This window comes from Labeo rohita, chromosome 1 (assembly GCF_022985175.1).
Source record: "Labeo rohita strain BAU-BD-2019 chromosome 1, IGBB_LRoh.1.0, whole genome shotgun sequence".
Classification (NCBI taxonomy): domain Eukaryota; kingdom Metazoa; phylum Chordata; class Actinopteri; order Cypriniformes; family Cyprinidae; genus Labeo; species Labeo rohita.
Window position 1 is genome coordinate 29895774 of NC_066869.1, and position 13372 is coordinate 29909145.

At 38.6% G+C, this 13372-nt stretch overlaps 2 protein-coding genes across 8 annotated transcripts in view; one reads left to right on the forward strand and one right to left on the reverse strand.

The window, feature by feature from the left end:
- The first annotated feature begins 685 nt into the window (after positions 1 to 685).
- Positions 686 to 5163, forward strand: spp2 (secreted phosphoprotein 2). The gene is made up of 6 exons (XM_051105504.1): positions 686 to 831; positions 1002 to 1123; positions 1241 to 1363; positions 4241 to 4348; positions 4671 to 4716; positions 4806 to 5163. Exons 1-6 carry the CDS (start codon positions 780 to 782, stop codon positions 4931 to 4933), a joined length of 579 nt encoding a protein of 192 aa, XP_050961461.1. The 5' UTR covers positions 686 to 779; the 3' UTR covers positions 4934 to 5163.
- raph1b (Ras association (RalGDS/AF-6) and pleckstrin homology domains 1b) overlaps positions 5159 to 13372 on the reverse strand; it is a 60073-nt gene continuing 51859 nt past the window's right edge. For all 7 annotated transcript variants that reach the window (XM_051105458.1, XM_051105487.1, XM_051105476.1 and 4 more), the window contains 7 exons: positions 12617 to 12682; positions 11864 to 12007; positions 10792 to 10902; positions 10264 to 10362; positions 9921 to 10041; positions 9373 to 9515; positions 5159 to 9215 (listed from right to left, as the gene is read on the reverse strand). In XM_051105458.1, coding sequence (XP_050961415.1) covers positions 6510 to 9215; positions 9373 to 9515; positions 9921 to 10041; positions 10264 to 10362; positions 10792 to 10902; positions 11864 to 12007; positions 12617 to 12682 — 3390 coding nt within the window. In that variant the 3' untranslated portion in view covers positions 5159 to 6509. The remainder of the gene's footprint in view (positions 9216 to 9372; positions 9516 to 9920; positions 10042 to 10263; positions 10363 to 10791; positions 10903 to 11863; positions 12008 to 12616; positions 12683 to 13372) is intronic.

Below are 13372 nucleotides of genomic sequence, written 5' to 3' on the forward strand. Positions count from 1 at the left end.
GTCAAGCTTTCCCTGAACATCTGTTAGTTATAGTTGTTCTCAAAAACTACTATTTGTTAAGAAAACAGATTCCATATTGGCTTATGTTAAAATTAGGTGTTTGTTCATTTAGCTTTTTCATCAGTCACTGATCTGATTTCACTCTCAAGAAAATACATGTCTCACCATTACAATAAATCATGTTCTTGTTTGCATTTATTTACATGCCACAAAGTCCTCAGACATTCCTCTGCTCAGATCCCCTTTGACCTACAAATTTGGAAAGCAACTTCATTATTGTGTGCACAAGTTACTTTGCAATCATTTATTAAAAAGAAAGAAAATGTTTTAAAGCAATCATGTATGCACTTCTCTAAACATCCTTTTACTGTAAACTTTTAGGTGACCCGTTTTTAACTCAAAAACTAATTTTATAGCATTTTCCAATTCGTTATATGTGTTGTCTTGTAGAAATACCGTATAATTGTCATGTATGGTGGAGTAACTATGAGCTGATTAACAGTTGCAGCACTGTTTTTCTAGTATATCACATCCAAAATGTTATGTAGTAATTTTACAGAGTAATTTTTGAAATCAGATTAGCAGAACATATTCTGGGTAAAACAAGCATTGGCTCTGCATGACAAAGTTCCTCTTTACCCAGACGTGCACGAACAGGAGAGAGACGCCAAATTAAACAACGCCTTGTACGCAGAAAGGAGGAGGAGAATTATAAGAGCCATGACAGTTAAAAACGAGACTGTTTGATAGTAAGAGCATCCAGTCTGATTGACATCAAAATGAGGTGCTGTGTTTTTCTCTTTCTGCTCCTGCAGGTTTGGGGAGGTTTAGGTGAGTGTGATCTTGATGTATTATTAGCACAGACTGTATAAGACATAAGGAATAAATATGTTACAATACTTAGCCAAGTCAGCAGTTAAAATGACTAACATGTTTACATTTTTTGGGATATAGTTGTAAATTCTTAAATGAGTAACATGACCTCTGACATGCAATTGTAGGCTTTCCTCTGTTTGAGCTCAACTCAAAAGCAGATGATGCTCTGCAGATGGCGCTCAGTCAGATCAATGCACGCATTGCCAGGAATCACCTCTACAGAGTGTCCAAGGCATCTGTAAAGAGGGTCAGTACACACTCTTACAACTCTTTTATTTGGCAAAACTGGTATAGGGTGACTGAATAGTATAGCAACACAACCAAAAATATCGACTGCTGATCATTTGGTTTTATTTACCTTAAGATTGTTCCTTTGGGAATGAACACTTTTGATCTGCATCTGAGGTTTGGCGTTAGGGAGACGGAGTGTCAGAAGAGCTCTGGGGTCGATCCTCAAGGCTGCATGTACCGCAAAGGTTTTTTTGTGGTAAGCTCAAGACCTTCATTCAGTTTAATATCATATATGATGGGCATGATTATGGTCCGGGTTTTGCAGGTAGATTGTAATAATTGTACTAGGTTTGTGCACCATTCATAATTAAATTGATAACTCCTTTTAAATTCCATTTCAATTGCTGAAGTTCAGTTGAAGCAAACAGGATGCTATATGTGGATATTCACAAAAATCTGTATGAACTGCTGTGAGTGGTTTTAATTTTCAGTAAATAAATTACACATAAACGTGTTATGACACACATTAGATAATCATTGTATGAAATAACACCTATAGATATTTGGAAGTTAAATAAATTTAATTGTTGTATTTTTTAAATTTTATACACCAAGGTGAAAGACTGCATTTTCACAACGTTGAGAATATTTCATATATTTGTAAAATAATGTTTTTCTTTGATCAAATACAGTTGAGGTCAAAAGTTTACATACACCTTGCAGAATCTGCAAAATGTTAATTTTTTTTTTTTTTTTAGTATTGACCTGATAAGATATTCGACATAAAAGACATTTTATATAGTCCACAAGAGAAAATAATCGTTGAATTTATAAAACTATGACCCCACTCAAAAGTTTACATACACTTGATTCTTAATATTGTTACCTGAATGATCCACAGCTGTTTTTTCTTTTCTTTTCTTTTTTTTTAGTGATAGTTGTTCATGAGGTCCTTGTTTGTTTTGAACAGTTAAACTGCTTGCTGTTCTTCAGAAAAATCCTTAAGGTCCCACAATTTTTTCAGCATTTTTGTGTAACCCTTTCTAACAATGACTACCGTCAATGATTTTGAGATCCATCTTTTTACACTGAGGACAACTGAGGGACTCATATGCAGCTTTTACAGAAGGTTCAAATGCTTACTGATGCTTCAGAAGGAAAAACGACACATTAAGAGCCAGGGGCGTAAACCTTTGAACAGAATGAAGATGTGTACATTTTTCTTATTTTGGCTAAATATAATATTTTTGTCATTTAGTACTGCCCTTCAGAAGCTACACAAGATACTTACATGTTTCCCAGAAGACAAGTAATAAAAAAAAAAAAAAAACAGTTAAATTTACCCTGATCTTCAAATTCAAAAAGTTTTCACCCTCCGGGTCTTAATGCATCGTGTTTCTTTCTGAAGTGTTTGAACCTTTTGTAATAGCTGCATATGAGTCCCTCAGTTGTCCTCAGTGTGAAAAGATGGATCTTAAAATTATACAGTCATTGTTGGAAAGGGTTCAAATATAGAAAAATGCTGAAAAAACAAATCTGTGGGACCTGAAGGATTTTTCAGAAGGACAGTTGGCAGTTTAACTGTTCAGAACAAACAAGGGACTACTGAAAAAAAGAAAATATTCAGGTAACAACACAGTATTTAAAACCAAGTGTATGTAAACTTTTGTATGTGAACTTTTGAGTATTTAACTATACTTTCTCTTGTGAGTGATATGTAAACATCTTTTATGTGAAATATCTTATTCAGGTAAGAAAAATTAACAAACAAACAAACAAAAAAACAAAAACAAAAAAAACCAAACAAACATGCATTTTGTATGATCCCACTTAACATTTTGCAGATTCAGCATGGTGTATGTAAACTTTTGACCTGAACTGTAAATGCAGCCTTAATGAGCATAAAACTTTGTTTCCAAGTCTTTCTACTTTAAACATTCATGTTCATTGTGTTACTCGCTATTTCTTTATAATTAATTGTGAATTTGACTAGCAATTTCAGAGTGATAATTATTTCTACACCAATTATTTTTCCAGTGCAACTTTCGGCTTAGCACAGCAGTTAATTTTGAATTGAAAAAGCACTAAACCTTCCAAAACACATAATAAATGTCTCATCATCTCAAATCATGTCGTTCTTCATTTATACTAAGTTTGTCACCTAACAAACACACTTTGTCACTCTTTAAACAATGACCTAAAAAACACTAACATCAGGTAGTACACGAAACAGTGAGCTTCCCCTTTTTATAGATATAATGAAATTAAAAGACTAACACTTGTGTAAGTAATTTGTGAAGAGTTTTGAAAAGTGATCCAAGTACTGAAAAAATTTGCTCTAGCAGCGGTTTAAAGGGGTCATCGGATGCAAAGTTTACTTTTACATGTTGTTTGAACATTAATGTGTACTAGCAGTGTCTGTACAAATCTACCCTATAATCATAAAAATCCATGCAGTGGTTTTTAATTAAGTTGTAAAAATAATATCCCCTTTTTCAAATCGAGTCATTCTCAGATGCCTTTTGATAGTTGATTGACATGAGAGTCTTACCTCAGATTAGCTGTAACAGTCCGACCTCCATTGTTTTGATGCCGGAGCAGGGATGTAGTTTTTTTAAGAATCTCTGCAATCACCTTTACTAATAAGGTGCTAGTTAACAGGTTTCACGGCTGAAGTAAACAATCTCCCGAGCACAGCTCATCATTCCACAGTAAAAAGAGAGGGGCGGGGCAAGCAGAGCTCATTTGCATTTAAAGGAACAATCCCTCAGAATGGGATGATTTTTGCAGAGCTCATTTTGACAAGGTAAAAAGGGTGTTATTTTTTACACAACCATTGAGAATTTTTAACCAAATAGATTTTTCATGAAGACCCTAAAGAATCATATCAACTTGTGGAAAATAGGCATCCGATGACCCCTTGAAATATATATATATATATATATATATATATGGTGTGTATATATACACACTGACACCAAGCTTTTGAATAATAGTGAAAAATCACACAACATGCTGGACTAAAAATGTCTTTTATGTGACTGCTTATGTGATAACTAATATTGATTAGTAATAGTAAGTTTTTTTTTTCATGAATCTCATTTAATTATTGTCCACACCCTTGTGGTTTTAGCCGGAGGCCGGGTGCTATATCAGAGCCAGAGTGAGTCAGGATGTCACTCGTATCATCTCTCTCAGATGCACAAAGGCTGACAGCTCGAGCTCTGAGTCCAGCGAGGAGGTGAGTGTCAATATGAAGCTGAAAGAGTTTTTCACCATAGGCATACAAACATTAGCATGAATAGATGCTAGCCAAATGTAAGTGTCTAATGAACAAACAAGAAGAGCTAGAATAAAGTGCAAGTTTGCATCATTAAATGTAATTTGATTATAAACTATTTATTAACTGTTGTGCATAAGTATTTGAGCTATGTCAAAGAAACTAAATATACTAATAGTTAAATACTAAATAATAATGTTTTTAACTTTTAAATTAACTTTCAAATTTATAAATGCATGACTAAACAATGAAATAATTGCTGACAACTTCTTTCCACCAACAGGGAGGGTTAGGATTATACTTCGATTCAAATCATTTTGGGACTAGAGGTAAATACATTTGTCATCTTTCACACTTTCACATTTGGCATATTACTACTGTGATCACAATGTTAATAATGCTTTTGACATATTTGTAGAACGCACACATTCAACTTTAGCGCCAAACATTAAAGCGGCTCCACCAATATATGCGGGTCATCATGACAACACTGAAACCAACATCGCTCGTGGAGACAACTTCGACAATCACCTGCCGTATCACTGACCTGCTGGATGAAATCACATGAAGATTCTTCACACAAACTTTACGGTGCTACAAACAAAGCTAAACAAAAAGACTACTGTACTAAGGATGTTGTCATTGGCTACCAATAACTACAGACTCCACTGAAACATGAAACGAGATTATTCACTGTATGAGATATGAATATGAATAGAAACCTGCTAGAATTAACCTCTACAAGAAACCCAATAAAAACAGAAACATGGATGATATCAACATGTATAATTTCATTTTAAATTACACATTTTGCAGAGAGATATGCAGAGAATGATGTTCATAGACCTTTGACGGATCATGACCGGATACTTTAATAATTTAATATTAACTTCAGTTAGTCGCTTCTCAACAGCCTGAAAAGTTTCATGATACTGTAAATACATTCAATAAACAAATTCTTTAAAATGAAATGTGGACATGAGATAATATGCATACTTTTTTGTACAGATGCAAGGTGGCTCTTATAGAGCCATTATAGGCAAGATTCTCACTGTAAGATTCTGAAGGTGTCATGTCTGAATGAAGAAAGTAAGCCAGAATCCTTTAACAAGTAAAACCTACAGGGAAATTTAACTTCCTAATGGCCACTTTTTGTAAGATGATAATATTTTGATCAGTTGTTTGATACGCATGTTCTAGAATCTTAAGGCATGGCTGTATTCATGAGCCAATAATACAGGTTATAATACAGGATATAAGATAAATCTATGTGAATAATGATTGTGTCATTCAAGCACATGACTTTAAAGTCCATCTCTTCGTAGGTGAACAATTTGTAAAAGTCAGCTTGAATGTTCACCAGAGAAAGTAAGGACCAACAAGGAACAGCAAGGCAGTCAATTGTTTTACCTAGACAAAGATACTGCAGCAAATGAGAATATCTACAATTTAAACAGGTCTAATTAAAAAAAAAAAAAAAAAAAAAAAAAGCAAACATTCCACAGTCTCACAGAACTAGACACTGAGGCATCTCCCTGAACAATTCCTTCATGTTACAGTTTTGACAATTACAACTATAACGCACTTGATGTGGCTCAAAGAACTTCAAATAGTGATCAAGATACATTCTAAATGCATCAGTTGAGCACTGGATCTGCCACATAAATGGTTAAAGTTGTGCCAAACTAATACACCAGCCAAAATCTACCCATCTAAAACTCCTCAAACAACAATAACCATCCAACCATTTAAAAAACTTCAGTCTGAAATAACAAAATCTCTTCAGATTATTAAATAATTGATAATATAAAAACAATATAAAATCAAAATTAAAAATCCCACCCAACCCCAAAGTTCAAAACGTTTGTTTTCCCAAAAATCAATAAGATTAATAGTTTAATGTAGTTTTGTTATCCATGCAGTACCAAGGTGTTGAAGTGGAATTACTCAGTTGTTTGGAGCTGTAACTGATGCACTGTCACAAAGTCACAGTAAAGCTGAAACGTCTTGAGCTGTTTTGTACAGAAAAAGCTGAGCATATCAACAAAACGATGGCTTCTCCTCTACAACTCTATGACATGAAAATAGCAAGCAAGAGTGTCCAGAAAAAGTTGCAGTTTTCTCAGTTTGTGAGTTTGGTGCTGTGGTCCCGCTTGGGTGGGGCAGGAGGAGGCCCTCGCCGTAGTGTTGCATAGCCTGAGATATTCCCGGACATGAAGCCACTACCACTGTGTCTCTGTTGATCGTTCAGAAGCTCAGGCGGAGGTGGTGGCAAAGCCATGTCATCCATTGTGGCCACAGGGTCCACTTTGTCTCCAGAGACTCGTGAGGACTTGCGTTTAAGTGTCTTGTGAAGGTCCTCCAAGAAGTTTGGCTGCGTGGTGCCTTTGGGAGAAGTAGGGGGAATAGGCGTTGAGAGTGGTGGAGACTCTTTAATGTTGTTACAGCGAATTGACGCTGGAGGTTGCGTCTTCTTTAGAGAACTCTTGCCCCAAGCAGGCTGGGGCTGAGGATTGACCACAGCCACTTTCAGAGACAAACCATTTGGATCACCTGGAAGGGGCGGTGGTGGAGGGAGGTCAGACTCCATTGGGGGAGGTGGGAAAGAGTCATTTTCTGGGGGTGGAGGGGATGGGAAGTCTGCAGTTGATTGGCGGTTCTGATTCAATTTGTTCTGCAAAGCCAAAGGAAGATTTGCCAGATTGAGCTTCCCTGGTTTGGGGGGTGCCCGAGGACCTGTAGGAAGCTCTTTAGAGGGTGAGCTACTGGAGGCTGATGTCGATGATGAAGCAGAACTAGGGTTAAACTTGCTCACCAAGTTCTTGCGGGACTCCTGGTACTCCACAGAGGCATTGTACTTCACACTGGAGTTGCGCTGAGGAGTCGGTGGAGGTTTCTTGACACCTGCAGATGAGCCAGAGGGGGACTTTGTGATAGGGGAGCCTGACATCGGAGGAGGAGGAGGAGGTGGAGGAGGAGGGGTAGGACCCGGAGGAGGTGGCGGTGGTGGCGGAGGTGGTGGTGAAGGAAAGGCAAGTGTACTCTCTGGAGGAGGCGGTGGAAATTCAGGTGACTTCTGTTGCTGCTGGCCTTGACCTACAGGCTGCCATTTTGGTTTAGTCTTCACTGCAGGTGGGGACTGGGGAGCTTTATGACTTTGTGACTCAGTTTGATTGGTCACTGCAGAAGATGCAACAGGAAACTGGCTAGCAAGCTGCTTAACCAGAGATGGCACTGATGAGGTTTGGTTGGAAAAGGGTAGTGTCTTGGAGATGCTTTGCTGCTTAGGTAGTGTAGGTGGGGGTTGGTTCTTCAATGGTGCTGGAGGTGGAGGTGGAGGAGGTGGGGGTGGAGGTGGTGGGGGTGGTGGTGCTGGAGCTTGAGGTGATGGAGCTACTGGGGATACTGGAAGAATGCCATATGAAGGTTTTGGTGCTGTCTGAGGTGGAAATCCACCAGTGAAAGTTTTGGGCAAAACTGCAGTTTGAATTGGCAGCTGCATGGGGGCGGGTGGGGGTGGTGGAGGAGGTGGTGGTGGTGGAGGATTTGGAGCAGGAGCAAAATGCTGTTGAGGAGGGAGTGTAGGTGCTAATGGTGGGGGTGGTGGCGGTGGTGGAGGGGGAGGAGGTGGAGAAGAATGGATCTGATTGACTGGGGGTATTACATTTTGGGGTACACTGGGAAATTTGTGGGCAAGGACCTGCTTGAGTCCATTGGCTATGAAAGGTGCCTGTACAGTAGAGGGTGGTGGAGGAGGGGGAAGGCCATTAGCCTGAAGAGGGGGTGGAGGGGGTGGTAAAGGCTGCGACTGGATTGGCACTATGGGTGGAGGAGGTGGAAAGGATTGTGACTGGATTGACACCATGGGTGGAGGAGGTGGAAAACATTGTGACTGGATCGGCACTATAGGTGGAGGAGGTGGAAAAGATTGTGACTGGATTGGCACTATAGGTGGAGGAGGTGGAAAAGATTGTGACTGGATTGGCACTACAGGTGGAGGAGGTGGTAAAGGCTGTGACTGCACAGGCATTATGGGAGGAGGAGGAGGTGGTAAAGGCTGTGACTGCACAGGCATTATGGGAGGAGGAGGAGGTGGTAAAGGCTGTGACTGCACAGGCATTACGGGAGGAGGAGGTGGTAAAGGCTGTGACTGCACGGGCATTATGGGAGGAGGAGGTGGTAAAGGCTGTGACTGTACAGGCATTATGGGAGGAGGAGGTGGAGGTGTGGGGGCAGGAGGAGGGGAGGACTGTAGAACTGTTGCAGGGGGTGGAGGACCAAGTTTCAAAACAGCCATGGCTGATCCAGGTGGAGGCATTGGGGCAGGTGGAGGTGGAGGAGGAGGCGGTGGGATGTTAGCCCCTGGTGGAATATTGTTTGATTGTGGTTTGGAGGCCGGTGGGACTGGTGGCACTTGCTGCTGGGCTTGTGGCTGAGGCTTGGGGTGACTTGTGGCCTGAGAGGCATTCTGTAGCCGAGTGATAGTGCTGTATTTGGCAAACATGGTAGGTGTGGCATGGTGGGGGATACTGGAAATAGGAGGAGGAGGAGGGGGTGGAGGAGGTGGTGGTGGTGGAGGAGGTGGTGGCGGGGCTGGGGCTGGGGCTGGAGTTGCCTGGGGTGGTACTTGTACCGGTGCTTGTATCGGTGCCTGTGTTGGCGGCTGTATTGGTGCCTGTGTCGGTGCCTGGGTGACACTTCCACGTGACTGTGGAATTAAATGTGGATGTGGCTGTTGCAGTGGGTGCAGATGCTGCTGTTGAGGCACATGATGAGCAGAATGGCTGCTATGGCTTGAATGGGTAGAACGGATTGATTCTGGTCTTGCCTGAACCAATATAAAAAAACAACAATAAATAATATGTTACTTTAATTTCATTCAGGCCTTTAGTGTGGTTCATCTTACTCTGTGGTGTTTCATTAAGAGTTTAATTAAAGAAAGTGCTGAAGTAAAGAGGTCTTTCCAGAGAAAGGGGACAACTCACCTTTGTGCTCTCCTCTATTTGAGTCCCTCTCTTCCAGGCCTCAGAGAAGATTGAACTAACTACACTCTGGGAACGGGCATGGGAGGACGAAGTACCATCTGACATACCACTATCCGCCTGACTAGAGTGGTTTGACTGTGACTCTTTAAACACAAACAAATAAGCACAAACATCAGTCAGCAACCCCTACATTTACAGTAACAAGTCAGTAAAATCACTATTATGCTATTTAAGGATTAATTCATTTCCAGAATAACAATTTCCTGATAACTTAGCTCCATGTCATTCAAGATATTCAGGTCTTTCTTTCTTCAGTTAAAAAGAAAATTAAGGTTTTTGAGGAAAACATTCCAGGCCTTTTCTCCATATAATGGACTTTAATAGGTTGAAGGTCCAAACTGATAAATGATCAGGATTTTTTTTTTTATTCTGGAAGTGAACCTTTAAAATATTCCATAACTACCAAAGCCTATGATATTTGAGAAAAAAAAAAAAATCATAAAAGAGTTTACAAAGGACCAGTCAGTCTTGAGATTTAAGTTACTCACCAGGTATACTGACTGAGCTTGTTCCCGACTTGATGCTGGTGCTGGAGAGTGAAGACCAGTCATAGGCAGCCTCTGTGCGCTTCATGGCTTCCTGGTAGTTCACATACAACTGCTTCCCATACTGTGCATAAAACACATTAAATGATGAACTGATATAAACATTTTTACATATATGGTTGAAGATTAAGCAATTTCCACTATGGGCTCTGGTTATAAATTCATTTTCAAATACAGAAGAGTATTATTTATATAAATAATGTATATTAGTTTCAGAAGAACATGTTTTGAGGCCACAGGTTTCATTAATTGGACAAAAAACAACAGAGAAGGTATTAGACCTTACCTTAGCAATACGAATGCCATTGACCCACTGGTGTAGAGTTCTGACATCATCACAGCACAGGTATTTAATATACTGTGACTTCTTCTGGATCTGAGGGTGCTGTGGGCACAATCAATAATATTACACTCAAGACAATAAAGGTTTGAGAATTTTTTTTATCTCTAATACTTATGAACCACTAGAGGGCAGTAACAATGGTTACAGTGGTTATAGACAATTAGCGTAATGCAACGCCATCTGTTACACAATCAAATGCGAGTTGTCCATACAGTTGTCAACCAACCTGTTTTTAAATTTAGTGAAAGTACTCACAGATGTAACCTATGTGCAATTGTGAATATTTACAGAAATCAATACATTTAAACCTTCCAATAAGATTCCATAAATTCAACTTTATTTGATTTTATTCTTGGATACTATAAATATAAACCCATGTAAAATGTTTGAGTAGACAGATTTGAAAGGTAACAGTCAAACACACATCATTTAAACTGGCTTAAGGGCAAAAAGCCGTAACATCACACACACCTTGAGGGCCAGGCAGTAGTCAGTGGGGGCCTTGTACTTGCTCCGGTAGTCCTGACCATAATACACATTAACATGGTCCAACTGGAGGAAGCACACCAAATCCCTTGAAGCCTACAGTGATGAAAATAAACACATTAATATTGTTTCATATTTATTATGGTCTGTTGTTAAATTTGGATAGTTTATTCTTTATTCGCTTGTTAAGTGGTGAAGTAATGTGTCCATCGAATGCACCAACAAATTCTCGGGTCCAAGCCTCAACTTATTTCACTTGAGAATACGATCTTAACAGCCGTTTATGAGCATGTTTATTCATATTAAACATTTAAGCTAAACATGTTTAAACTTACGGTGTACACTACAGTCTCACAGCGTCCCAAACACAAATACTTTATTTATTTATTTATTTATTTATTTATATGTATATTTTCATTGTCTGGCTATCTGGGACTTCGCTGTGGAGTTAAAAAGGAGGATTCTAATTTTTTATGGTAGTATTATATCACATTTTGAGCGTATATAAGCACTGTTTGTTGTTTTCTCGTGGCATCTGATAGAGCGTTTGGACATGGAAGCGGTGACTTGTGACATTAGACTAACAAGTGGATAGCTTACAGTTAACAAAATCAAGATGATAAAGGCAAACATTCAGAAAAATACTATATATACTCATGATACCATGCAGAAGCAAATACCCACGATCAACCACAAGAGGATATCAGTGAGTCTATGCAAAAGCATGTTACAGACAGACAAGCCCATGTCCTTAAATGTCAGAGAAATTAATACTAACATGAAACAGTTGTTCACTGGTATGCTTGTGACCGATTTCAAATTGTATAAGGACAGGGAAATTGCATAAAAAAATGCAAGGCATGGGGGTCTCTCTGGGAATTAACGCCCCATGATGTATTGGAAGTGAATGACAAACAGCATATGGTTTGTGTATCCTCAGTGAATCCATAAACAGGAAATTCCACTTGAGTTCATTAAGTTCCGTGTTCATTTAATGGGAACATGACACCAAATCATATGATAAAACAAAAATAAACACACACACAATAACACTGACCTTGGCTTTGCCCTTCGGCACAAAATAGATGCCAGATGCCCTCAGCAGAAAGTAGCGCTTCTTCCAAGACTTTTTGCCATCCTCCTTCAACCACAACACTCCCTCAATTTCAGGAACAGACACTGAGCTTCCACAAAAACATTCCTTCAGGACATACAAATACAAAATAAATTATCAGACTGTCATGCATGCTGAAATTGTATCTCAACAGATACAGACAACTGTAAACTCTGTTAGACATCACAATCAACACTTCCAAATTAACATTATAGTGATAAAGGCTTTGGGTCATACCAGCTAACTGTGTGTATGTAGTTGCAATTTTAAAGGTAAACAAGGAAAGCAAAAAAAACCCCAGCAACATCAGTTTATGCACAGCAGGCAATGAGACGTTAAGCTAGGCCAGGGGTCACCAAACTTGTTCCTGGAAGGCCGGTGTCCTGTAGAGTTTACCTCTAACTTTCCTCAACACACCTGCCTGGAAGTTTCAAGTATACCTAGTAAGACTTTGATTAGCTGGTTCAGGTGTGTTTGATTAGGGTTGAAGCTAAACTCTGCAGGGACACTGGCCCTCCAGGACCGGGTCTGGTGACCCCTGGTCTAGGCCTTCATAAAAAGTGTTCAAGGTTTTCTCAGTGGGATAGTTGGTTTTACATGAGACCCACTGATCTTTAATTGAAAATGTACAATTGCACATGAAAATATAATTTATATTTATTTATATTTATATTTTATTATAAATGTGTGCTTCACCTCCAGCAGTGCCTCCTTGTTTCTGTCTGCCATCTCAGAGGTTTCCTTCCTCCCAAGTAAATAGTTCTTAGAAACATAAACAACATGCAACAAATGAATCAGGGTGACAACATAAAAAATACAATGAATCATAAATCATTACTATTACTTTAAGCCTAACTTTAGATCAGAGTGTGTACATATACTGTATGCTAGCGTTCAAAAGTTTAGGTTTGGTAGAATTTTTAAAGTATGTTTGAAAACAAATCTCTTCTGTTCACCAAGGCTGCATTTATTTGATCAAAAATACAGTAATTTTGTGAAAAAGTACTGCAATACATTAGTGCAATACATTGTAAAATGTAATTTATTCTTGTGATGAAAACCTACATTTTCAGCAGCCATAAAGCAGTCTTGAAGTGTCACATGATCCTTCAGAAATCATTCTAATATGTAGATTTTCTACTTAAGAAATCTTATTATCAAAGCTGAAAACAGTTGTGCTGCTTCATATTTTTGTGGAAACCATAATACATTTTATTTTTTAGGATTTTTTTATGAATAGAAAGTTTAAAGAAGACATTTATTTAAAACTGATTTTTTTTGTTGCAAAATTATAAAATGTCTTTACTGACACTTTAGATCAAATACTGTAACTTTTTTAAACTTCCTAGAATAAAAGTAATTTTTTTACATATATACATAAATAAATCAAACTGACCCCAAACTTTTGAACAGTAGTGTACATTGTGGTTTTAAGTATCACAAGTAATTTTC

What these genes read in the sequence shown, in the direction of transcription:
- spp2 (XM_051105504.1), top strand. Translation starts at nt 780, where the DNA reads ATGAGGTGCTGTGTTTTTCTCTTTCTGCTCCTGCAGGTTTGGGGAGGT. An exon ending in GCTCTGAGTCCAGCGAGGAG is followed by an intron (nt 4,349 to 4,670) that starts GTGAGTGTCAAT and finishes TTCCACCAACAG; the next exon opens with GGAGGGTTAGGATTATACTT. An exon ending in AAATCATTTTGGGACTAGAG is followed by an intron (nt 4,717 to 4,805) that starts GTAAATACATTT and finishes ACATATTTGTAG; the next exon opens with AACGCACACATTCAACTTTA.